At 48.4% G+C, this 27,186-nt stretch overlaps 1 protein-coding gene across 2 annotated transcripts in view; it reads right to left on the reverse strand.

The window, feature by feature from the left end:
- EVC2 (EvC ciliary complex subunit 2) overlaps positions 1-26,646 on the reverse strand; it is a 143,864-nt gene extending 117,218 nt beyond the window's left edge. The window contains exons 1-7 of one of the 2 annotated variants that reach the window (XM_036852531.1): positions 26,365-26,645; positions 19,547-19,601; positions 16,250-16,416; positions 13,333-13,401; positions 11,175-11,361; positions 4,958-5,067; positions 214-267 (exon numbers count right to left, since the gene is read on the reverse strand). In XM_036852531.1, the coding sequence (XP_036708426.1) occupies positions 214-267; positions 4,958-5,067; positions 11,175-11,361; positions 13,333-13,401; positions 16,250-16,416; positions 19,547-19,601; positions 26,365-26,565 (843 nt within the window). In that variant the 5' untranslated portion in view covers positions 26,566-26,645. Of the gene's footprint in view, positions 1-213; positions 268-4,957; positions 5,068-11,174; positions 11,362-13,332; positions 13,402-16,249; positions 16,417-19,546; positions 19,602-26,364 lie in introns of both variants that reach the window. The other variant, XM_036852532.1, reaches the window with a different exon arrangement.
- Positions 26,647-27,186: the final 540 nt, after the last annotated feature.

A 27,186-nucleotide genomic window follows, 5' to 3' on the forward strand; every position in this document is an offset into this window, starting at 1 on the left:
GGGTCATCCAGGAAACTAACCAGACAGCCTCAGGCCCCACTGGGGGACCCCAGACTGCACAGAGCCCCCAGCCTTGGCTCGTGTCTGGGAGGCTAAGGCCAGCGGCAGGCCCCTACCCTTGGCTCTGAGGACAGCAAGAGACCACACACCAAAGGCATAAAAAGACACACTGGGGGCATAGAGCGGGTGTCCAGGTCAAAGATTTTCTCCTACCGTTATCTTTTCTTCTGTTGTTATGGTGAAAAGGGCTTTTAGCTGGGCTCTGTTCTAGAAAAAGAAAAAAGAAAGCACTTCAGTAAATAGGTTTTGGCATCTGAGACACAGGGTAACATTTCGTGTTTCCGACCCACCGACCCACCGTGCCTGGAGCAACACCGGGCCCTTGACTTTGGGGGTGGAGGCTTGTAGGGGTCTTAAAGTCCCTTTGGGGGAAAGGTCTATGAAACTGTGATGCCTCCTTCTCTCCGAGAGGCGTGTGTGAAATCCAAACACCAGTTTCCCTAATTGCCAGGGAAACCCAGGCAGCGTGCCCTGGTGGTGAAACACTTGGGGTTACGGTCAGGTCGGGCTGGGATGAGGGATGACCCTGAAGCTTACCCGCCCTGTGACCTGGAGCAGCCACTTTGACCCTCCGGGATCTAGTCTGTCCCCTTCAGGAAGGGGGAGAGAATCACAGGCTCCGATGTCATTGCTCCGATTGTCAGCCCTCTTTCCAATGCTCCCAACACCCCTAAACCCCAACTCCCGATGTGTCTCCTCCCAATACCTTCTAATACTCCTCTGCTTAGAAAACATAGGAAATGGAAAAATGAAGGGTGAGCGTTATGACTGCTATCTGTCCAACCATGTGGTATCTGAGGAGACTCAACATGAGCTCATACTTCTTCCTGGGGGTACAGTCAGAATATCTTGCAACTGAAAGGCAGTGCAGGGTAGTCTGGGGAGAACCAGAGTTCCCCGGATCATGCCTGGCTCTATCACTCTCCAGCACTCTGGTTTTGGACAAGTTATTGACCTCTCTGTGCCTCAGTTTCCTCATCTGTACAATGGGAATTATATTCAACTCGGAGGGTTGCTGTAAGGATTAATGAGAAGAGTGCCTGGCACATAGGGAGGAGTGCTGTGAAAGTATTACTGCTATTGGGTGTAGCAGGTGGTGATGGGTGGTTGTATCAATGTAGATAACCTGGCCTGGAGACTTGGAGCCCGAAGTCCAGTGAGCTAGGCAACCCCTGTGTAATCCTGTCACGGCCACTTGGAGGCATTTTCCCCTGACCTGAGCAATGGTCCACCTGAGGTAGGAAACTTCCTGATCCATGCCCTACAGTTGTTACAGCAGCCGCACTGGGCGCACTGGGGCATCCCAAATGCATCACGGGCCAGCAGGACAAGCTGATGGAGGCTTCCAAGGGAAGTCGAAATGCCACAAGCTTTCTTCTTCAGGAGGGAAATGGAAATTTTAAGAAACAAACAAATAAACAAGTCTCTAAAGAAGAGACACCTATGAAGCAATCACTTGGCCCTTTCTGTTCCTGAATTGTCTGTGCTTCGGAATATTCATGGTGCCCTGTGAGTTTCAGGGTCTCCTGCACTAGTGGGTTCAAAGGTCAGTTTCCTCTCTCTTCACTCCCTCTGGGTCCCTCCTCCCTGTGTTTCCTGACACTCAAAGTCTCAGCAGAGAGGGGCTGAAAGTGTACTTCATCTCTTTGCAAAGCATGAATCCTCAGCCCCGCGTCTACATAAACTTCACAGCTTGAGAAACATGTTTTAGATCACAGCCTGAAGTCAGGAAACATGGACCACGTGAGATCCAGTGATGGTTTTATAAGGTGGGCAGGATGTTTACAGAATAAATGGTAAGGAATTGGAGATGACTGTTCTAGATTTTCCCCTCTTTGACCTCCCTTCATCTAGGTCCTGTCTTATCTACCCTTGTATGAATTTGAGGTGCATGTGTGTATGTGTGCATATCCACATGCATGTGTATGCATGTGTGTCCATGTGCATGTGTGTGCACGTGTGCATATCCATGTGCAGGTGTGTGCGTGTGTATCCATGTGCATGTGTATGTGTGCATATCCACGTGCACATATGTGCATGTGTGTATCCATGTGCATGTGTGTATGTGTGCATATCCACGTGCATGTGTGCATCCAGGTGCATGTGTGTATGTGTGCATATCCACGTGCATGTGTGTGCATGTGTGTGTATCCATGTGCATGCATATGTGCACATCTGTGTGTGTTTGAGAAAGTAGTTTCCAGATCTAAACACAATGCATCTCTGACAGTACCTACCTCATGCTGTGAGGATTAGTAAGTGGTAACTATTTTTATTACCCTCTCCACTGCCCTCATACCATGTGAAAATGTCAGAACTAGAAGAGATTGCGGGGAGTCTTCCTACCCCTCTCATTTCTCAGGTGGGAAAACTGAAACTCAGAGACACTGAACTGTTCTGAAAACACAGCGAGGACAGCGTTCCCACCTCTGAAATACCAGACACCAGCTCCACGCTAACTTGAAGGATTTCAAGTTGGGCACCTGCATTTTTAAATAACTCCTTTATTCTCCCATTTGTAGTGTGAGCCTCTTTATGGCTGACAAGCAGAGTAGACCAATGTTCTCTTGGGGAGTTGTCGCGAGTCTCACTCAAACTTTGATCATGTTCAGCCCCAAATACACTGGACCTTCTTGCCATCACGCAGGAAGGCCTAGGTGTCACCCAAAGAAACTGTGAAGTCCAAATAGGTGAACCGACTGGAGAACCAGGCATAGGAGCCTCTCACTATCATCAGCACTTATCTACTCAGCAAACGCCGGCCTTCCACGAGCCTTTTCTAAGGCAGGGCCAGGAAGGGTGATGCTGACGGTCTAACGCAGGCAGGAACCTACAACACACGTGAAGCCTGGAGCTCTGGAATCTCCAGGTGGGCAGGGGGACTCTCCGCTCTGTCTACAGAACTGCCCAGAGAGCACCTGAAGGCTTGGAAGGGGACGGAAAGAAACTGCAGGCCACGTGCAAATATAAAATCATCTCTTTTATCCCCACAAGAGACTGGAGACTATAGAACAATCTCCCTTTTACTGATGAGAAACTAGAGGCTCAGAGAAGTTAAAAAAGAAAAAAAACACACCTGCCCAAGAACCATTAGTTCACTGATCTATTCATTCATTCACTCAACAAATATTTACTGAGCAACTAGTGTGGGTGGGGCTCTATTTTTGGCACTGAGAACACACCTGGGAATAGGGCCATTGGGGTCCCTGGTCTCATGGAGTGAAATTCTAGTGGCGGATGGGGGTTTACTGGGGGGATGGGGTTGATATGACACAGACAGGCACCAAGCAAAGCAACCGACAGGACCCGTCGGGGGTGACAGCCAAGGAGGTCGCCCTGGAGTGAGAGGCCCCGGACCTCATGCCTCCTGCTGCCCCACCAGCCTCCCCAGGCTCTGCTGGGAGGTGAAGCTGCCCTGGCCTAACGTCCCCTCCCTACATGATGAGGTGGAGGCTTCCAATTTCACTGGGTTTCTGAGTTTCTCACTGTTGGTTTCTGACTGTTGCCTTATCTTAAATTTTGACTTTAATATATTTGGTTTCCTGTCCTTTGAAATTCAGATGGTATTTCTTCTGGGCCATTTTATCTCCATTTTTGTATCCTTCTTTGTCCTCTGTTCTTGACTTTGCACTTAATTGTATTCTGAGACATTTGTCTTTTCTGACAGTTTTATACAGTTTTCTCATATCTGGTCTTTACCTTTTGGGAATCTTTCATTTTATTTAATTTTATCCAGGACTATTTTTCTTATTGTAGCAGAAACATTGCACACAGGCCCCTCAGCCTTGGATGGAAGGATCTGGCAGCTGTGGGGTCCGATATTGATTCTGCCACGTGACCTGGGACAGTCACCCTTGGAGCCTCATTTTCTAAGTCTATTATAAAAGGTACTTTCTCCAGGGACTGAAATCAGAATAAAATGACCAGAGTAACTAGAGCACGAGCTCCTTGATCTAGAGGCCGGAGATCTTGACAATATTGTCTTGACAACAAAGACAATACCGGTGATGAACTCTGGAAGGAGAGCTGGGCAGGAAGCAACAGAACCTCTCCACTCCCAATACCTCCGGCCTCGAGCGGAGCACAGATCTCCTCCTCTGTATTCCCAGGAGTGCACAGCATGTAGCACGGGTCATGCAACAAACCACATTCACTGCCTACGTGGATTAACAAAAAAGTGAATGGAAAATGAAGGTGCTAATAGTAATGGGGTTACAGGTTGAATCACGTCCCCCCAAAATCCATATGTTGAAGCCCTAATCCCCAGTATCTCAGAATGTGTCTGTATTTGGAGACAACCTTTACAGACGTGATTAACGTAAAATGAGACCATCAAGTTGAACTCTAATCTCACCTGAAAAGTGTCCTTAAAAGAAGAGGACACAGACACACAGAGAGGCACGACCATGTGAGGACACAGGGCGAAGACAGCCATCTACAAGCCAAGGGCAGAGGCCTCAAAAGGAACCAACCCTGCCCACACCTTGATCTGGACTTCCAGCCTCCAGGACTGTGAACAAACAAATTTCTGTTGTTTTTCAGCCATCTGGTCTGTGGTACTTTTTCACAGCAGCTCTAGCAACCAATACAAATGGGAGATATTTGGTTGAGTGCTTACTACGCCCAAGACACAGCGATGAGAAATTAACATCTATCGTTTACATATCTTGATAATCAGGTCCACAGAGGTTAAAATAATTAAGGTCACAAGGAGCTTCGAGGGAGCCTGATTCATGGTAAAGTGTGTGAGATTCCAGGGCCTGCGCATTTATCCAGAATTGGGTGTCACTGAACAAATGAAGGATGGAACGAAGAAAAGAATGAACTAACAGATGTTGTGCCCAGGGTTTCTAAAACAACAGTGACAAGAAAGAAATCAAAGTAATAAAGACAATACCGGTGATGAACTCTGGAAGGAGAGCTGGGCAGGAAGCATCAGGACCTCTCCACTCCCAACGTCTCTGGCTTCGAGCGAGGCTGTGTAGCTGACGGAGAAGGAGTCTCCAACTGCTCAGAGAGAAGGCACATGTGGGTCAAGAACGGGGCCCCTGCCACACCCCAGACACAGCCAAGCATCCACTGGCGGCTGGCATCACAGCTGACAGTGGCAGCAAGAGCCCCTTCGACCTCACATACTTTTTATCAGGGAGAAGAAACCGGGCAGGTGTGCTCTTGGAACCCCTCTTTTTTCACTTGGAAGGGCTGTCAGCGCCCATACAAGGAGCTTTACCTGGGCTCCATCCCATCCTGGGGCTGGGCGGGCCAGTCCTCCTAATTCAGGATGTCATACACTTGGGAAATCCAGAACCTTTTTGTTTTGTTCTGAATCCAGGTGGGGACCTATTTGTTCCCAATGATCCCATCCACACAATGATGGGACAGAGTTTGTTTTTTTTTTTTTTTAAAACATAGTTTCATCAGATCCTTCCTTTCCTAAAGAGCACATACTGCCTTCCTGCTGTCATTTTTATTCCCTTCACTCACTCTTTTTTTTTTTTTTTTTTTTAATTTTTATTTATTTACGGCTGTGTTGGGTCTTCGTTTCTGTGCGAGGACTTTCTCCAGTTGCGGCAAGCGGGGGCCACTCTTCATCGCGGTGCGCGGGCCTCTCACTGTCGCGGCCTCTCCTGTTGCGGAGCACGGGCTCCAGACGCGCAGGCTCAGTAGTTGTGGCTCACGGGCCCAGTTGCTCCGCGGCATGTGGGATCCTCCCAGACCAGGGCTCGAACCCGTGTCCCCTGCACTGGCAGGCGGACTCTCAACCACTGCGCCGCCAGGGGAGCCCCTGGGACAGAGTTTTTATAGGACTTTTGGGCGACACTAGCTGCCGCTTTGACACCTCCAGCTGGTTCTGAAAGCCCAGCACGCAGCACAGGGAAGCAGTGCCAGACCGGGCCCAGGAGGGGGCAGTGGAGAAGCTCACTCAGGCTCACGTAGGGTCTCCTCCAACCTCATGGTCTCTGGCTGGCCTTCGATGGCTTAATTACACAAACAGAGACGCTCCCTAGGAGACGGGGTTTCTGACTCAAAGCTCCCCTTAGTCAGAAGCCAGGACTGGTTAGAAGAAGACGGCTCTGCTATCGGGAGGGGCCACACTCAGTCACACCCCCAGGTGAACAAGCAGGCACCGGAGGCATGGGTGCAAAAAGAGGGACCCCAAACGAAAGCGGGTGACAGGGTGGCCACCACTGCAGGTTTCCAGTTTTGCAGGAGGCAGGGATGTCTCAGCCCCACCTTCTGGAGGTAGAGCCGGCGTGCCCTGGGGACCCTTCCGTCTGATGTTGGAAATGGACTGTGCCCACCTTAACTACTAAAGGCGGAGTTCTCCCACTGAGCCGACGTTCTCAGGTGGGCTCCAGACACCTGGCAGAAACCAAAGGCACGTGTGAACTAAAGCAACATCTCTGTCCTTGCTCTTTCTGACGGATGCTCTAAGCCTCAGCCATGGCCTGGGGAGGACGCTGAGTGCTGCTCTGGGGACATGGCCGTGTCTGTCCAGAGGCTGAGACTGGCGGCTGGTTGTCTGAATAGGGTGGATGTGGAAATGAGATTGTGATACTCCTTTTTTTAAAAACAACAGCTTTGAGATAAAATTTATGCATCACCCAATTCACCCGTTCTAAGCATGAGATTCAGAGAATTTTGTATACTTACAGAGTTGTACAGCCATTACCACAGTCTGATTTCAGAACATCCCTATCACCCTAAAAAGTAACCTGGCGCCCAATGGCAGTTGCTCTCCATAGCCACCCCCAGCCCTAGGCAACCACTGATCTACTTTCTGGGGACTAATTGGCCTTTTTGGACATCTCATGGAAATGAAATCATACAAGCTGTGTTCTTTGTGTCAGGTTCCTTTCCCCGAGCAAACCTCTTTTTTTTGAGGTTCATACATGTCGCAGTGTGTACCAGTACTTCATTCCTTTCTATTGCTGAGCAATATCCCACCGTATGGATAGACCACATTTTGTTTATATGATACTCTCTTGTGTCCCCTTACCTCTATGGAAATTTTTAAAAGTGAAGCATATGAAAAAATTGGGGTTCAATGAATTTCAGCTTCTGAGTCAAGGAGCTGCACCCTTTCTTCTGCTGAAGGAACCCCAACTCCTCCCAGCAGCAACAACCATCGGGGGAGTCTGGACAGAATAAAACAGTGGGAAGATGGTCTGGGGAACCTTAATTTAAGAATTTTGACTTTGGACTTCAAAACTTACAAGGGCAAAAATTTTGATCTCAGATTTTAATTCCTTTTGGACTTGAATATATTTGGATTTCTATCTGTCAGGGATTCATTCCTGAACTTTTAATTTCTCCGGGAGAATTTGCAAAAGGGAGGTGCTGGCAGGTCATTATTGGAGGATCTTGATGCAAATGAACTCAGGGTCGTCCTTGAATCATATTGCAAAACCCCTGACATACTTTGTTTAATAGCGTAGCAGGATGTGATCTGAATGGGTATTAGAATTAGGGAGAATTTCCAGCCTTGGGTCTGGAGTATCCTTTGAGTTTATTTCAATAATGTAACACTCAAGTCATTTCCAAAACCTTCATGGGGCAGGAAAAATAATTTCTTCCACCAACCAGCAATTCCAGAAGGACACACACAGGGGCAACGAATGGGGGTTTGGGTGAGCAGGGCTGTCCTGAGTCTCGACCAACAGCTGTTCTCCTTCCCCAGGGCACTAGTCACCCCCCTGGCAATCCTCAGATCAACCAGAAGCCCAGTGGGTTTGGAGAACAAAACGATGGAGATCGGCAAGGGAAGCACACACTCACCACGCTTGAGGTTTCTGTCCCTGAGCATGGGTGCCCCACCTGAAACAGGGCTGGCCTCTCCCTGCCCCCTTCTCACTGGGCAATGCACGCCATCCGATGGAAAGTTTGCGTATGCATTGCCAGTCAGCCTATCTTACTCGTGGGAGTGGGCTACTGGCAGAAAGCAAGACTCCTGCTTGCTTTTTTGTCAGGATGGGGGAGCCATTCCAACATGCCCAGTGGGTGACAAAGCCTGTCCAACTCTGCTGGTCAGTCACCCAGCCCACCTGATCTCACCTACACTTGTCCTCTGACTCTGCCTGTACCTGTATCAGGGGTGATATTTTGTCCCTAATACGCTATAATGTGCCTCATCTCTCAATGTATTGAGACCTCAAAAAGATGTAAAGAAAAGAGGAGAAATTAGCACTGAGCCTGTGGAATCCCTAGGATTTTTGTTTTAAAAATCCTCAACATTTTAACTTTATTTGTGTGTAATGATAAAAGTTAGATCATAAAGATAAGGTGATAAAGATTAAATTGCTAATTAAAATGATAATACTGGCGAAGATCATTCTAATCAGACCTGGCAGTGATTTTATCACCCTCAAAATGTCTGCAGGGGATTCCCTGGTGGCGCAGTGGTTGAGAATCTGCCTGCCAATGCAGGGCACACGGGTTCGAGCCCTGGTCTGGGAGGATCCCACGTGCCGCGGAGCGGCTGGGCCCGTGAGCCACAATTGCGGAGCCTGCGCGTCTGGAGCCTGTGCTCCGCGACGGGGGAGGCCGCGATAGTGAGAGGCCCGCGCACCGCGATGAAGAGGGGCCCCCACTTGCCGCGGCTGGGGAAGGCCCTCGCACAGAAACGAAGACCTACCACAGCCATAAATTAATTAATTAATTAATTAAAAACAAACAAAACATCGCAATTAATACCTTCTGTTGATTAAAATATGCTGTTAAAAAAAAAAAAAAATTAAAAAAATAAAAAAAAAATAAAAAAAAAAAAATGTCTGCAGGACGTCAACCAGTTGATCCCCAAATGGTGTCCTGAGACAGATGGAAAGTACGATATTTCCTGTTGCGGACAGAAGAGAAAACTGAGACTGACAGAGATGAAGTGACTCGTTTAGGGTCACCCAGTTAATAAGTAGGAAGCCACCCATCCCTCTTGGACCTGTGGCTCTTTTAAAGCAGCAAATGATGATGATGATGAAAATGATATTGATATTGTCAGAGCATCGATGAGCTGGGGTCAGATGGGTCATTTGATTCTGTAGTTCTATACTTATTCTTCGGGAAAAAAGTTTCATGCCACTAAGTTGAGAACCAATGTCATATCCCTTGAGACTGCGGTAAGTTACAGACAAACACAATTTGGATATTACTCTCAGGGCATGTAGAATCTAGTAGGCAGAGGTAAGGCGAGGGCATACATACAATAATAATACAGTCACAAGAATAAACATATTTGCCCGTGGCTGGGAGGCGGGGGCAATGGAGTTGCTAGTCAATGGGGATAGAGTTTCAGTCATGCAGGATGAAAAAGTTCTACAGATCTGCTGTACAACAGTTAACAGTACTGTACTGTATACTTAAAAGCTTGTTAAGAGGGTAGATCTTATGTGTTTTTTACCAAACACAAAAATAAAAAATAAAAATAATCACAACAAAATAGCCATGGACTTGGGAGCACTTCCCACGGGCCAGGCTGTGTTGCTTTTCGTGAATGAACTAGCTTCTCCTTAGAAGGACTCCCTGAAGTGTGTCACCAGCACCCCCAGTTCACAGGAGCAGAGGCTGAGGTTCAAGGGTGTGCAGAGCTCATGTGTTGGGGCGGAAGTCAGTGAGTTCATGCATGAAGTGCCTGGGTGGTCCAGGCTCCAAGCAGGTGAAATGCAGGAGGCGCAGGTGAATGAGATGCAGGGAAGGAGAGAAGGACCCTCCAGACAGACACAAGAGCAGGAGCTGATGCCGAGCCATGGGAGAAAAGTGACAAGTTCGCTCCGCAGGAGCATGGACTACAAAATACCACTGGAGCAACAAAACCAGAGAGGCAAGCCACACTGGAGCAGGCAGAGCGCCAGGCCACATCACCTCGTCTAGACTCTGCAACAGCTCTACGAGGCTGTTATACACATGCCACATCTGGAGTTCAGAGACGGTGATTTACAGGGGCCACGCAGCTCCAAAATGGCTAAGTTAGGAGTCAAGCTAGGTCTGTCTGAGACCGAGTCTGTGCTCTGCTCACAGCCCCACGTTCTTTTCTCTGAGCACCAGTTTAAGGATTGGGGGGATTTATTTTTACATCATTGAAGAAAGGCACTGAAGATCACTTAGCTGGGACGTATCATACAGTTTTTATGACACTGCTTAAGCCAGAGCCAGCAAAGAGGTCACTACTTGTGGGCCAACTCCACTGGTAGCTTCTGTCAATAATACGGTGTTAAGAAGGATTCTGAGGCTTCATCTAGACTCAGAGAGAAAGAATGCTGGGATTGATGAGCAACGTGGGCCATGTGTATGGAAGTGGAGAGGTCAGTAAGAGTCCCAGGCGTGTGAGAGGCACTAGAGCCTCCTGGGTACGGGGTGGATGGGGGATCCAGACTTTCTGAGTTTGAATCTCAGCCTTGAGTGCCAGTCCTATGGCCTTGGGCAAGTTCCTCACCACCTTAGTCTCTTTATCTGAAGACAGGGCACCTACTCAGAATAAAAGAAATCTCACCTTCCTAGGAAAACTGACAGTTCCAAAGTCATAGGAACAACTGCATCCAGAATTGGTTTTAAATCTCCTTAATTAACCAATGACAACTCGCCTCAGGAAACACACCTCTGGAAGCCAATCAGTGACAGTGTCATACTTTGAAAGGGAGCCAGTCAGTAGTGGAGTTACTCCCATGAACATGCCTGAACACGCTTGAACATGTCAAGAGCATGCTTCCAGGGCTGATGTCAGACCACGCCCATGTCTGCCCAGCACTCCCCAAAACAAGCTCTTCATTTCACTGAGTGATGGTCATTTTGGTAATCTGGGTGATGGATATATTGGGGTTCACTATAATCTCTGTGTATGTTTGAAAGTTTTCATAATACATGTTGCATATATATATATTGCAAAAACTCTTTCCCCAAATCCCACCTCTCTCAACCTAAGTGACAAGCCAGCTTCCTGGGTGCAGATACTGAGCGGTGGTCTCCTCCTCTGATGCCCTGACAGTACAGTCCGTTGTGAGGACCGACTGCACGAACACATGTCACGTGTCTAAGAAGATGCCTGCTGCACATCCCGTGCTCTGTGAGTATCTGTACGTGTTTTCATCATTTTCCACCCCTGACTTCATACACGTGGCTATTACCTTGCAGAAACTTCTTCCTGAAAGCCTGGAACCCTCTTGAGGTCTGGTTTCCAGCCGACTCCCTAACGGTGAGGCCCGTGATGTTGTCCAGTAAGAGCAGGTCAGAGAGGTTGGCAGCCGTGGGCGTCCTGGTGTTGTTCACAAACAGTCGCACGTGGGCTGTCGGCCACTCGCTCTGCACGGACACCTAGGGCAGGAGGCAGAGAGGATGGGCTTGCTGGCAAACCCAACTTCCCGAAACGAGGCCCCAGCTCAACCTGTGCCCGTGGGATGGGATTAGGGTCTCACAAAGGTTCTAGAATTTATCAGGTTTGATTTCAAAGGCCCCAGGAGAATTTTGACTCCTGCTTGCCAAGCTGTTGCTCAGAGATAATTTCAAAGAAACCGGGACCCTGAAATGCAGTGAAATCATGCCCACAGAGAAACTTAGAAGAAAAACATCCACGCACAGGACCACAGTCAGGCTGGGGAGATTGTGTCAACTGGTGTCACCAAGAAAAGCAAACAGTGGCTCTTTCTTACTCTATTAGTTTGAAGATTCAGCCCCAGACAGTCCAGGGCCTCTGACTGCCATCTGATCTCCAGGTTTGCCCCAAGCTGGTCTCCTGTCTCCTGACCAGTCGCCCCCTTCAGGGTTCTGCCTGCCCATGTGTTTGAATAGCTCAGGGCTAGGGAGTTCCCTGGTGGCCTAGTGGTTAAGATTCCAGGCTTTCACTGCTGTGGCCTAGGTTCAATCCCTAGTCGGGGAACTGAGATCCCTCAAGCCATGTGGTGAGGCCAGAAAAAAAAAAAAGTTAAATGAATAGCTCAGCTCTTCAAAGCCAGTGGCCCATCAGCAGCTTGGCTCCCCACCTGGCCTCTGCGACCTTGCCCTGCTCCCTCTCTCGAACCCTGTCTCCCACCACTCCTGCCCTTCCTTCGCCCCAGCTCTGCTGAAAGAGACACAGGAGCTGAGGAAAGAGAGGGAAGCCATGCATGTCCCAAGAAGAGTGAGCTCTGGAACGTAGTAAATGAAAAAAGCAAGTTGTAAAACTCCGTGTATGGAATACTGGCACCAACGTAAAAAGAGGAAGAAGGAAGGTATGTGTATGTACATATGTGCACCACACACACACACACACTCATAACTGAGTGCATGTGGCAGGAAACATCTCTAGAAGGACACAGGAGAAACTGGTAGTACCAATTTTATCCAGGAAGGGGAGCAAGACAGCTGAGGGCCTGGGCTGAAATGAGGGCTGTGCAGTACGTGGTCAGCTCAGCAGGCTTGGATTGTCCAAACCCCGCACATCCCAAAGAGAGGACCAGCTCCTGGGAGACTAACCTCTAAAGTCCTTGGCATATCCTGCCTGATAAGAGTGTCTTTATATCCTACGGCTTTGGGCCACCCCAGGTAGTCTCTGCAAACAATGTGGTTCACGGTGAGGGCCTTGGACCAAGCTATGTTCAGGTGACCTGAATAACGGAGGTCAGCGACATGGGTGCACATGCCTACGTGATGGATCCTTAATAAAAATCCTGGATTCCATGGCTTGGGTGAGCATCCCTGGTTGATGCCACACATCATTGCTGGGCAAATTAAACGCTGTTCTTTCAACTCCACCAGGAGAAGACTGGCTGTCTTGGGCCTGGTCTCCCCAGAACTCTGTCCTATGTGCCTTTTGCTTTGCTGACTGTAATCTATATCATTTTGCTGTTATAAACTGTAACTGTGTGTAGAACCGCTTTTCTGAGTTCTGTGAGTCCTTCTAGGGAAGCATTGAACCTGAGGGTGGTCCTGGGGACCCTCAACGCAGGATCATGTGAAAGCCATCTCATGAGATTAGTAAGGGTCAAAGACCTAAAAGACATTAAGTGAATTTTTAAACTGTCGGGCATCATATCAATGTTAAAATCTGAGAGAAAATATACACTTTCTCATTTTAAATGATCGCAGAGGATTTTCACTGCCAATAATTTTATTGTTACCAAAAAATCTTAGTCCTGGTGCTGCCACATAAAATATAAGATCCCTGTGGGTTGCATCATCACCTGTGTCCAGACATGGGTAGATAACCACGTGATTCGCCAGTTCTTTAAATACATAACTCTACTAATATATGATTTGGGCAACTTCAATTATTTTCTCTTTAAGTATAAACTACCTATGAATACTCACCACTGCACATTTCTGAAAAATTACTCCATTCTCAGAAGTTCCTTGAATGTCTCTTGAAATGTCTCCATACTACAATAAAATATAGAAATCATTAGAAAATGAAAAATATTTCATGCTACATTTGTCAAGTAAAAGTACAAGGTGAACTTTTAAAAGGGCCAGGCAGAGGGGTTACTTCTGCTGGTGTAGTAACTCCCATCAATCCTGAAGATTTTTTTAAAAGGAGTATTACAGGACTGGAACTTAAAACCTATGAGGGAAGAAGAACGTGGACGTGGATCACACGGGGCTGTGTCCTGGTCTGGGGTGCATGTCAGTGACACCATTGTCACAGGGACTCAGCAAACCAGGGTTGACACTTCAGCAGGAGGCATGTGAGCAGAGCTATGGAAAAATCCTTTAAGGGCTGCGCACACGTCCTGTGTGGGGTACACCAGCCACACGGCAGGGACTGAGTGAACGTGGACCACAGCATGTTGGGGCACCTCCCATGAGAGGGATGCATCATCAACAGGTAGAGAATCAAGCCAGGATTGGGCTCCTCCAGCCCCACGATGGCTCCCCTGGAAGGAGACCAGTGGAAAGCCAGAGCTCGCCCACCAGATGCCAGCCCCGCTGCCCCTCGTAATCACAACTGGTCCCTGTTCATTTCCGCCCTTGCCATATGCCCTGTGACCCCAGGCCATGCCTCCCCGCTGTCTGCCCTGCCCCCCTCCATCTGCAGTGGGTGGAGCCATACTGTCAATCACAGACCACGGCAGCTCTCGGTGATACCAACGATCATAACAATGGCTATTCTTTCCCAAGTGCCAGGCATAGGCCCATCAGTGTACACATATGAATTCTATTACTCCCATTTTACAGATGAGGAAACTAAGCCTCATGAGGGTTAACGCACTTGCCCAAGGCTGCATAGGCAGGAAGCTTGGACTCCACCCCAGGCTGTGTGCTCCGTATCCTATGATCCTCCCACACCGCACACCCCTCTCCAGAGGGTGACCCTCTCATTGTACAGAAGCGAACAAAGACACAGAAAGGGGAAGTGATGTTCCTGAGAACACGCTGACCACATGCAGCAGCATAAGCTGCCCAGGCCTCTGATTCTGGTTGAGTCTCTGTCCACGACCCCACCCTCATGCTCTGACGTGCCAGGCCCCCAGTGCGTCCTTGACGGCAGACACCTGGCTTTCTACTCTTCTGATCCCAACACAGCATCTTGCAAATGACAACTGAATAAACATAGCTTGTTGGGCAAAGACACACAGCAGTGGGGATGGAGGATGGAGGTGCTGCCAAAAGAGGGGCTGAGTCACCTGTCACTGGAGAGGATTGGAAAGACGATGACCAACATGGTGGGCTGAATGTGGCTCCACGTCCTAAAGGCCAGAACCTGGGAATGTCACCCTATTTGGAAAAGGGGTCTTTGAAGATGTAATTAAGCCAAGGCTCTCAAGATGAGCTCATTCTGGATTTAGGTGGATTGGATTTAGCTAGGCCCTAAATCCAATGACAAGTGTCCTTATCAGTGACAGAAAAGGAGAATACATACCCACAGAGAAGAGGCCACAAGAAGGTGGAAACAGAGTAACAGTAAATGTTACATGTCAACTGGCTGGGCCATGGTACCCAGATATTTAGTCAAACATGTCCAGATGTCACTGTGAAGGTATTTTAGATGAGAGTAATGTTTAGGTCAATGGACTTTGAATAAAGCCGATGACCTTTCATGAGGTGGGTGGGCCTTGCCCAATCAGGTGAAGCCTTAATGGAAAAGACTGAGGTTTCCCCTAAGGAAAAGGGAATTCTGTGGCAGACACCTTTCCAACTTGAGCATCATTTCTTCCCTGGGTCTCCAGCCTGCCCTGCAGAGTGTGGACTTGCCAGTCCCCACAATCACACGCGCAATTCCTTAAAATAAATCCCCCCCACCTCTCTCCCTCACATGTGTCCCACCTGTTTTGTTTCTAACAGTTTTGTTTCTCCAGAGAATCCTAATATAGAGATTGGAGCGAGGCAGCCACAAACCAAGGAAAGCGATCAGAAGCTGGAAGAGACAAGGACGGATCTTCTCCTACAAGCCCCCAGTGACAGCACGGCTCTGCTGACACCTTGACTTCCCACCTCCAGAACAGGGAGAGAATAAATGTCATTGTCTTAAGCCACCAAGTTGGTGGAAATTTGTTACACAGTCTAGGAAACTAATACAAACATGTAGCCGGGGGCCAAGAAGGGGCTTGTGACCATGGTAGCCTGTTGGCTGAACACAGTGGTCCTCAAGGCATCTTAAGTCATGAAAGCTTAGGTGAAAGTCAGCGCTATGTGAAGCCAACACATTACACAGAATCTGAAGAACAGCGGGGGCAGGGGCAGTGGTTAAGAGCCGGAGCTCCAAATCCTGGCTCTGCCACTTTGGCCTGTGGGACCCTGAACAAGCCTCTTAATCTCTCCAATCCTCATTTCCTCTCTGTAAAATGGGAATGAAAACAGTACCTGTTTAAGAAACTCGTAATGAGGCTCCAGTGAGATTATGCATAGACAGTGCTAAGCCTCATGCCTGGCAAATAGAAAATATTCGTTAAACACCTAGCCCTATTACCGGTAGCAGCATTTTTATAACAGGAGCAAGTGAATCAGTCTGGTTAAAACAGGACCCCTTGCCCTGCTTTAGAACCAGCAGGGGGGCCCAATGCTCAGATTCACACATCCTGTTCATCTAAATACTGTATACTGTACAGAAGAAGCAGCTCTTTGGAAAGAAAAAGGGATTTACTTCCCAATGATAACTATATTCAGTGAAAGAGGAAGAATAGGTTTTTTGGAGGAACAAAAGCCTGTGACATTTTCTACACATATGGTCCAAAATTGGCTTCTTTACAACTTCTGATATGTCTTTTAAAGAACTGAACATGTTACTTACCAAGTGGTGTGTTACAGCAGACTCTCTTTTAAACAAGGTCTTCTTGGGCCACGAGGGTATAAAAGCAAATACGGAATGAATCCAAGGCCCACTAGAGGCTGCAGAAGTCGGGGGTGGGTTAAAGACTTCAGTTTTCTTATTGAATTTCATTCCAAATGGTGCTTCTACTGCAAAATAACAATGCACATGCATTACATAATACAGAAAGGCAGCGGTTAAACTCCAGAGGCAAACCACATGGTACGTGAAGGCACTTGGGAAATCTTTGCTGTGTAAGTGAATAAGTGAGTAAATGAATGAATGACTTACCATCTCTTTGCCAAGAAGATGAGACATTTTCATTGGGAGACACAGAGCTTAAGGACAGTGTTTCTCTAAGTCTGTGCTCCTTACCTGGGCTGTAGGCTGAAATGTACATTCCTGGGCCCCGCCCCAGACCTACTGAGTCAGAACCACTAGGCGAGGGAGGAGCCATAGGTGATTCTTACACACCTGGCATCAGACAGCCCTGCGGTCAAATCCTGGCTCTGTTACTCACCAGCTGTGTCCTTGGGAAACTCATCTGACCACTGTATAAATTTATATTTTGAAGTGACCTGAATTGTGGAGTTGTGCCTTTTCAACATTTATCTTCTATCCAAATATAAACTTACATTGACTGAGAATGAATCCTGTTATTCAGTCTTTCTTACACGGAGTACTGATAGCAAGATCTTTAGAAGTGCTTTTGAACACTTTTTTAATAGAATTTCTAAATATATGTAGGAAAAATTAAAATTAAAAAAAAAAAAGGACGTGGAACTGGAATCCTAGATAAAATCAACATCTTTTTTTCTAGAATACTACCTGTGGTTGATTCAGTTCACGATGTGGAATGGGGACAAAGGTGAGCATCGGGGAACTGACAGCCCTCACATGGAAACAGGCAGGAGCTTTCCCAGGCTGGCTGCTCCGTCGGGATTGTTTGAGTCAATCACACAAGTGGGACAGGACACCCACCTCTGGACCGCAGCCCAGCCCCTCGGGCTAAGGAACAAATGTTTTCCCGGGAGACTTGCTGGATGTAAAATCCTAAGGCCACTCTGGGCTTTATCTCTGGTGCAGGCATCCTGCAGGTGCCCCCTGCTCCTCCAGGCCCTCAGAAGGCCCAGCCGCAGGCTCTGATGAAGACCTGAATGAGGCAGCCACTGCTATTGTCCACATACAGTATAGAAGGAAGTCAAGCTCCGAAGTGACCATCACCACCCACTGCATCATTGCCCAGCGGCCTCCCCACTAGTGCCACTGTCACATGGGTCACCTGTACTATTTGTGCAGGTGTTTGGATGCACCCTCACTCCCTCGCCTCTGGGCTGACACAGGCCTGGAAGCCTCTCCTTCCATCCCCTTGTCCTGCTAACTGCCACTCCTCAGGACTCAGTTGAGCAGCACCTCCTCCAGGAAGCCCTCCCTGAAGCCCTCCCAGTGGCCTTAGTCCTCCACCCCCTGCTCTCACTACAACCACAGTCCTTAGTGCACTGTGCTCCCTTTGACCGACAAGTCTGCTTAATCAGTGGCTAAAAGGTCTCTGATTACTGTGATATCACCTCAACCTATTTTACTCAAATGAAAACACTGGATTTTGTAAAATGTAAAGACTGCAGAGAGTAATAAAAGATATAAAAAGTACTTCTGACTCCCCCAGGAAATGAAATATGTTTATCCCTGGTATAGAACAAAGAGGTGTATTCATAATCTGTGCCTAGCAGATTCTGGACAAAAAAACTATTCTGCCTGCCCAGGACCCCTCCCTTCACGGTAGCCCCACCCACACATACACACACTAGTCAGTAAGATTCTTAGTCTATACAGAAAAACCTGGATCCCAGCCCATCCTGGTCCCCAGGAGGCCAGAATTAAGCACGGAACCCAGAACACTCTCCCCCCAAGCCCCAGTGACAGGGTCAGGAACTGGCATGGGACCCAGGCTGCACCCACTGGTCTTTCCTGAACTTTTGCCGAGCTACTGGGAAGTCTCTTCCTTTCTGCAAGTGGCAGCAGTCAGACTCCTGAAAGTCCGGGGCTGCCATTGGTTGTCTTTCCCACCACGTGGAAAGAATGTTCCGGAAAATCACACTCACCAGAGGAAAGCAGGGGCCGCGGCGGAAAGAGAAAGGCAGAGCCCTGACATATATACACCACCATGTGTGAAACAGATAGCTAGTGGGAACCTGCTGTATGCACAGGGAGCTCAGCTCGGTGCTCTGTGGTGACCTAGATGGGTGGGATGGCTGGGTGGCAGGTGGGAGGGAGGTCCAAGAGGGAGGGGATATATGCATACATACAGCTGATTCACTTCATTGTACAGCAGAAACTAACACAACATTGTAAAGCAACTATACCCCAATAAAAAAAAAAAAAAAAAAGAGAGAGAAAGACAAAGGCAGAGCCCTGAGAACACCACTCCCCCATCCAGCAGTGCCTAGGGCCTGCGAGGTCCAGTTATAGGGACCAACAAATTCCTCTTTGCTTAAGTTAGTTTCAGTTGAATTTCTGTCACCCAGTGTGGTAGGCTGAATGACAGTCCCCAAAGATACCCAGGTCCTAATCCCAGGAACCTGTGAATATGTTACCTTATATGGCAACAGGGACTCTGCAGATGTGATTAAATTATGGGCCTTGTGATGCGGAAGTAACCTGGATTACCCAGGGGCCCATAAATGTAATCCCAGGTGTCCTTAAAGAGGGAGGTAGAGAGAGATCTGAGAGGCAGAAGAGAAGGCCATGTGCCCGCTGAGGCAAGATGCTATTCTGCTGGTCTGGAGGCTGGAGGAAGGGGCCATGACCTGCAGAATGCAAGGGATACAGCTCCAGATCCTGGAGAAGGAAAGGCCTTCTTCCTAGGGCCTCAGAGGGAGTGAGGACCTGCCGACACCGTGACTCAGACCAGTTAGACTGATTTTGGACTTCTGCCCTCCAGAACCATACGAGAATACCTTTGTGCTGTTTTCACCACTAAATGTGTAATAACTTGTTACAGCAGCGAAAAGAAACTCATACACTTGGCTAACACAAACATTCTGCATTTTCTTTATCAGATGCCTTCGGGGGGAATGAAGACAGACCACCTCACCCTGAATTCTGGGCTGTGCACCCAAGCTCCAACCCGCTGCTGTAGAAGGTGACACATTGCCTTGCTCTGTAAGGCACACTGGTGAGCAGGGGGCAAGGGAGGCAGAAGTAGGAGGGCTATGGCTTTAGGGTCTGGTTCTCTCTCGTGGTCAAATCAATAAAAAATCAACCAAAAGAAAAACTTACCTGCAGTCAGAAAGTGAGAGCTTTCCACACTGGGCCAAATCCCATGGGGCAAGTCCTAAAAAGAGTCAAAAGGCACAAAGACATTAACGAAGAACATACTAGGGGTGGTTGAAAGCCATTTTTGTAAATGGCTCACGTGGAGAGGAGCTGCACTTTTATCCAGAAATCTGATGTAAATCTTTCTAAGTCGATCATCCCACCAGCTTTTGAGTACAGGATGATGTAACTGCATTTCTGGGAGCTGTCTAGGGAGACAGCAGAGTGTAGGGGAAATTTCATATAGTTGGACAGACCTGGGTTCAAATCCCATCTCTGCTTTTCACGAACCCTGTGATGTTGGGAGAGCCTCAAGTCTCTGAATTCCCAAGATCCTGCAAGTTTTCAGAGTGGCACATAAAACACTAGCCTGGGAGTCCGGAGAACTGGAATCGAACTGGACCATTTACTCGCTGTGTGTCCTTGGCCAAGTCTCTCAGCCTCTCTGAGCCTCAGATTCCTCCTCCGAAATGTGTGGACCTCAAAGCCTCCTCCCAGCTTGCTTCACCTCGTTCAGTGATTAAAACTTGTCTAAATGGGGCCCAGCCAACCCCTCCACTCTACCTTTGTAAAATACTGAGGCTTGGAAAGGCCCAGACCCCACCACTATAAAATAATGATAATAATAATTACTGTTATTGTAGTGCCCTGGCTACAGCCCTTGAAATGGGCCAAGCCCAGTGCTGTTCACAGCAGCATTATTCACAATAGCCAAAAGGTGGAAGCAACCCAGTGTCCACTGATGGATGGATAAGTAAAAGTGGTCCATGCATACAATTCTACTTATAGGAGGTATGTCAAATTCATAGAGACAGAAAGTAGAATGGTGGTTGCCAGGGGCTGGGGGACAAAAGAATGGGGCGGGGGTTGTTGATTAATGGGGACAGAGTTTCAGTTTCACGAGATGAAAAGAGTTCTGGAGATGGAAGCACAACAGTGTGAATGTATTTAACATCGCTGAACTGTTAAGAGGGTAAATTTTGTTATGTGTCTTTTGCCGCAATTACAAATATAAACAAAGAAATAAATAAAGCAGATCTGTGATTACCTAGAAGGAACTCTAATATATATCAAGTAAGATCCCTAGGTCATAAAATTATGAATAATATGATTTCATTTAATAAAAATGGCATTTTAATATGTTTAAGACATTATTATATATTTAATAATTATATTTACGTATTTATATTATCTTTATTTTTATATAAATTACAGTTAGTTTACTAGTATATATTTACATATTTACTTACATATTTAATAACTTGAAAGTATATCTATATATATGTAGATATTTAACAATATACTTAATACTAATTATTTATACATTTAATATATAATTACACGTTTAACAATATACAATATCATAACCACACATTATTTTTAAAAGCCACGAAAGGAGTATGCTGAAGACTTAGACTTTGGGACTTGGGGACCAAGTCTGTGCACAGTAGAGGGGGGGATCCCTTGTTTCCGCGCCACTTATATTGTTTCATTTCTTGTAAGAGGAGCGTGTGCCCATGTGTCATTGCAACAACAGCAATAACGAGAACAGAGACTGAGTGACCAGACACTGATGTGGATGGAATAAGTCTGTGCTGCCATCTGGCAGGAAAAAAACATCTCCTAAGAGCACACATCCAGCCTGTGCATAGTGACCTCCTTCTAACAAGTACAGTGCAGGGGGAGGGGGTAATTTCACAGTGGAGCAACCTGGCCAGCGCTGGTCCAGCCGGGAGTTCAAGGTCAACACCGACAGCGAAACATCCCAGAAAACTTCCTCTTAATTGCTAGTCTCTACTTCTGAAATTGAAGACCGTGGCATAGTTTCCAACTTATTTAATATTTCTTTCCCTTTGACTGGGAATCCACTAAAGAATCATTTTTGTCATTGTGTGTTTCATTGAAAGAAACATTTACTAATATGATCATTTTTACTGTGTGGGCAGATGTCTGTTCCCAATTTAATTCCTGGAAGCCAGGAAGAATTCCAAGCAACTCACAATTATTTGACAGTTTTCCATCTTTGTTTCCACTGGTAGAAACAGCCTTCTTAAATGTTCAACTCTTTCAAATAAATTAATAATATCTTGAATTTATGTTCATGTCTAATCTAATGTTCCCAAACTGGGATAATTTCTAGTCAGAGAAAATTCCCCAAAGCTGTTTTGTAGGACAAGGTGTTCTGTACATTATTTTTTATGTGGCTGCATATAATTATAAACATAGAAACAACAGTTTAATGTATCTAAATCTGTCTTCCTTAGATGCTCATAAATTGAATATGCCCTCAGGACCATGTGGGTGTTTTTTCACTGTTATAAACTGTAGTGAAATCTGAAAACAAACAAATGAAAAAAATAAACACCAACAGCGATAAATCATGTTACTAGATGCACCAAGATGAATCCCAACAGAGGGCACCCTGCAAAATACCTGCCCAGTCCTCCTCTAAACTGCTGAGGTCCTCAAGACAAGGAAAGTGACAGCTACATGTAAAGTGGTGTCCTGGATGGGGTCCTGGGACAGAAATGGACATTGGGTACAAAAGCTAAGGAAATCCGAATAAACTATGGACTTTTACAATAGCATATCAAGGTTAGACCATTAACTGTAATAAATATCTTACTAATAAATAAATAAATAAATAAATAAATAAATAAATAAATATCTTACTAATGTAAGACACTAATAGTAAGGGAAACTGTGTATTGGGGAGAATATATATGAATTTTCTTTACCATGTGTACAATTTTTCTAAAATCAAAACCTGTTCTGAAAACTAAAGTCTGTTAACCAGAAAAGACTAGAATTCATTTGTGAGGTCTCTGGGGCAAACAGTGGTGCCACGGGGCACCCAACTCCCACACACGTCTGCCTATACGACCCCTGCCCCTGGAACTTTCCATCCATTCTTTCACCCAGCCTTTGCCACACGGCAGGCTCTGTGCCAGGTCCCTGACCTCACCGAGGGACAGAGGTCCCCTTCCCAACAGACGCTTCCACTTGAGGGGGAGGGGCAGGACCCAGGTAGCAAATGACTCAGGAAGCCCTCAAGTGCCAGGGACCCTTGGGGACCCTTGGCTATGGCTCCCTGAGGTCTCCAGATCCTGGGTATCACTAGCCTAGGGGTGACTCTCTGGGGGCTCCTTGGCTACCGTGAACGCCTGCTCTCACACACACCACACCAACTGCCAGTCGATACCCACCTTCAATATCCAGCCTTCCCCTCCCTGGTGATCCCCCTCTCCAAGATGACACAGCTCCTGACAAGGTCACCAGGACCTCTACAAGGCCTCAGTTCACAGCCAGTTCTCCATCCTTATTGCACACAACTCACCAGCAGCATTTGGTATGTGAGTGTATTAGCATCCTACGGCTGCTGTAACAAATCATCACAAACTGAGTGGCTTAAAACAAACACATGTTTATTACTGTACGGTTCTGGAGGTTAGGAGTCTGACATGGGTCTCACTGAGCTAAAATCAGAGTGTCTGCAGGGCTGCATTCCTTTCTGGAGGCTCTGGGTAAGCCTCTTCCAGCCTCTAGAGGCAGCCCACACTCCTTAGCCCACGGCCCCTTCCTCCATCTTCAAAGCCAGCAGCAGTGGGTTGAGGTCTCCCAGTGCATCCCTCTGACCTTCCAATGTCACATCTTCTGACTCTCTCCTGCCTCCCTCTTCCATTTTTAAGGACCCTTGGGATTAACCTGGGACCACCAGGATGTTCCAAGATAACCTCCCTTTTATAAGGTCAGCTGATTAGCAACCTGAACACCATCTGCAATGTTACCACCACGATGTTCCAAGATAACCTCCCTTTTATAAGGTCAGCTGATTAGCAACCTGAACACCATCTGCAATGTTAATCTCCCTTTGCCATGTGATGTAATACACTCACAGGTTCCAGGGATCAGGATGTGAACATCTTTGGAGAGCCCTCTCTCCCTGAAATACTTTCCTCCCTTGACCTGTGGGTCACAGTCTTGGTCTCATCTCCTCTGCTGGATGCCTGGCCCTGGTGTTGCTCCAGGCCTCTGCCCTAAGGCCTCACTCTTCTCAAACCATACTTACTCCCAAGGGGAACTCAGCCAGGCCCTGTGGGGTTAAAGGCCTGTGTACACTGTCCACTCCTTGATATAGATCTTCAGCTCAGATTCCTCCCCCAGATCAAAACTCACCCGTCCACCACTCTCCTGTACATCTCTACCTGGATGCCTCATAGGTATGTCAAACTCAACAAGACCAAATCAGAATTCCTGATGGCCTCCGAGGTTTCTGCATGTTAGCTAATGGTATCTCTAGTCTCTCATCTGCTCAGGCCCAAGTCCGTGGTTTCATCCTTGACGCCTCTCTTCCTCTCTCTCAACCCACATCCAATCCCAGCAAATCCCCTGGCCCTACTTTCAAAATACATCCCCAATCCACAACTTCTCAGCAGCCTTCCACTAACCTCCCTGGTCCATTTCACCTCCATCGTCTGCCTGGTCTCCCACCTGCCTCCTCTCTTGGTATTTCTTTCCACCTCTGCCCTCTATCCTTTACTCCCACACCTGCCATGGGGATGTTTTAAAAAGACGAGTCAGAGCAAGCCACTTTTCTGCTCAAAACTCACCCATGGCTTCCATCTAACTCAAAATAACAGCCAGTCTTAAGCATGGGCCACAGGGCCTTTCCTGATCTGGCCCCTCCTCATCCTCTAGCTTCACCTCCTTCCACTCCTCCCTTCTCCCCCCACCCCTCCTCAGGCCACACCAGCCTCCTTACTGGTCCTGGGCCACACTAAGCACTTCCCACCTCTGGCCTTTGCCCTCACTATGATCTCACTCTGGAAAGTTTTTCTCCAGAATCACCCATGCCCCTCCCTCATTCCATCCAAGGCTCTGCTCAACTGTCATCTCCTAAAAGCGCCTTCCTTGACCACCCCGTCTAGATGGTGCTCAAGGCTATATCTGCCAGCCCACTTTGCCCACTGTATTCCTCTCTACAGCCTGACCACCAACTACCACACTATAGATTAACACCATTTAGTGTCTTTCTCCTGCCCCAAGAATGCAGGTCTAAGAGCAGAGACTGTCTTGTTCCCTTGTATCTCAAGCACCCAGAACAGTCTGGTACCTAAAGGGCCTTCTGTAAACACTCAGAAGCCTCTTGTCCACTCACGCCTTCACTGTTTCTCTCCTTCTGACAAACTTCCAATAGCACTTTCTGGGATGATGGAAATGCTCTGTGGTCTGGGCTGTCCAATATGGGAGCCACTAGCAGATGGGGCCATCGGGCACCTGAAACGTTTAAATTCAAACAGCCACAGCTTGGCCGGAGCCAATGTACTGGACACAGCAGTTTTAGAACAACTGGGAAACAGTTGTAAACTGGCTGTTAGCTCATCCTTTGCAGCAGGGGAGACATAATAAGTTAATGTGAGCATTTGGGTTCAGGTTTTCAAAGCACTCTTTTGTAGAGCCTAGCAACAAGCATCCATGTAAATGTTCTGGCATTGGCTTCCCAAAGGAAAGATCAGGTGAGGACAGGTGAGTGAGCTCTGAACGTGGGGGCCATTGTGAGAGCACAGGACAGGCCTGGGGGTTTGGCTCCCTGGGCCTTGGTTTTCTCATCAGCAAAATGGGCCAGATACTTCCCACCACACCAGACAGGAGCAAGTGAAAGGACCTTGTGAAAATGTTCATCATGAGCTTTATAAAAGCTCAGTAAATTGACACAGCATTACTTTGTCTTCTCTAGTGAAAACCTAAGAATTAATCATAGACAGTGAAGGGAATCTCATTTAAGAGACCTAAAAATCTGTAGCAAGTGTAGCAGGCACCCTGGGGTCTACAGGTAGAAAACTCAACAGGACAAGAGGAGCCGGGCCCTGGGGGAGGGCTGGGAGGACCACAGGGCAGCGATGGGCCAGACCACTGGACAGACATTCCTGGGAACAGAAGCCTGGATTTGCAACAGGGGTCAGGGTGGAAAGGGGATATAAGTGGCGAGCGGGGGGCAGGGCAGAGTGGTCAGGTGTATACCATGGACAGGTCACCTAGAGGTGGGGGGAGGAATGGACGGGAAATTAGGGTGTGAGGGTGACCCAGAGGAAACAATCATCAAAGGCCAGAGGCTGAGGGGTGGGGACTGAACCTAGTGGATGCAGCCGAGTGGGCGAGGGAGTGGGGAGCAGACATCAGAACTGATTAGGAGGAAAAGGCAGGGGGATTGGTGACCAGATTTGGCGGAGGGAGAGGGGAAATCTAGGGTGACAGCCAGAGCTCTGTGCCCTCCCAAGTTAGGGACCACACAGGAAGGGGCAGGGTGAAGTAGAAAGTGGCTAAATTTGCAGTCACAGAAAACCCCAGCAATAGTGTCTTTTATCAACTGCTACACTCTCCCGAAGCACTCACCTGTGTAAGATGCTCTACCTACATTCCTGAACTCATCTAAACTCTCACATCGACCCTCTGGGGTGGACCCTGCAATAGTTACAGATCAGGAGAGCGAGGCACGAGAAGTGACGCTACCTGCCCGAGGTCACAGAGCTCTTAGGCTGCTTAGGGGGATCGACCCGGCCTCTGGCAAGGTCCAAACCCACAGCCACCAGCCACACCGCTGTCTCCACCTTTCCAGGGAGTTTTCTGGCCACAAGCGGAAAGGAGCACGCGTTGCATCCTACTCAGATCCCGCCCTCCCTTTAGGGTAATTTCCCTAACCCGAAGGGGCCTCCCCGCCGCGGGTATAAGGTGAAGCCAAACTTCCCAACTCAGACCCGAGACTGGGGGCGGGCCCTCCTTACCTCCGCGGTCTGCTCTGGCCCCACCCCGGGAGCCGAGCGGGGATCCGGGGAAGGCTGGGCGCCGAGGGGGCGCCAGAGGGGACCCGGGTCCCCGGGGAGCCGGCCTCGGTCCCCGGGCCCCGCGGGCAGCGCCAGGGCGGCAGCCAGGAGGCCCCCGGCCAGCACCCACGTGGCGCGCCCCCGGGCGCCCGCCGAGCCCATCGCCAGCCAGCGACGAGAGACCCCAGACGTGGCGAGGGAAGGCCGAGTTGGAGCAGCTTCCGGACCCCAGGCCCGCCCCGCCGCCGAGCATGCTCAGTGAGAGCCTCCGCGGAAAGTTTTCTGGAACTGACACAGGCATCTGGGGCTTGGCGGGACGGGAGGAGGCTGAGGACCGAGACCGGCGTGGGAGGGAGGGAGCCAGGCTGGCGCGGCGGGCGCTGGGCGGCCACACTTGAGTTTGATCGCGCCCCAGCCGGGGGGTCTACCAAAATCAGATTGGGTGACCCCTGCTTCCAAAGATTTCAGGGGCTCCAAGTGCCCCTCCATTAATGCCTCCTCCGTTCTCTAAGTCTCAGCTCAGACTCACCTCCTCCAGCAAGGCTTCCCTGACACACACACACCGCGCTGAATCCGGAGTGTGCCCAGGCCCACCAGCCCCCTATTAGAGAACTGCGAGACTTTTGGAGAGGCAGGGTCATGGGGATACAGGACAGCAAGGAGACGGGCTGGGAGGGAAAAGGCAGCTCAGAGAGAGGAAGGCCGCTGTTCATGTCCTGTTGGGTTCCCAGTGAGGTTCTCACTGTGTGAACCCTTGCTGTGGATGAGCCCTTGGACATGTCC

This window comes from Balaenoptera musculus, chromosome 5 (genome assembly GCF_009873245.2).
Source record: "Balaenoptera musculus isolate JJ_BM4_2016_0621 chromosome 5, mBalMus1.pri.v3, whole genome shotgun sequence".
NCBI lineage: Eukaryota > Metazoa > Chordata > Mammalia > Artiodactyla > Balaenopteridae > Balaenoptera > Balaenoptera musculus.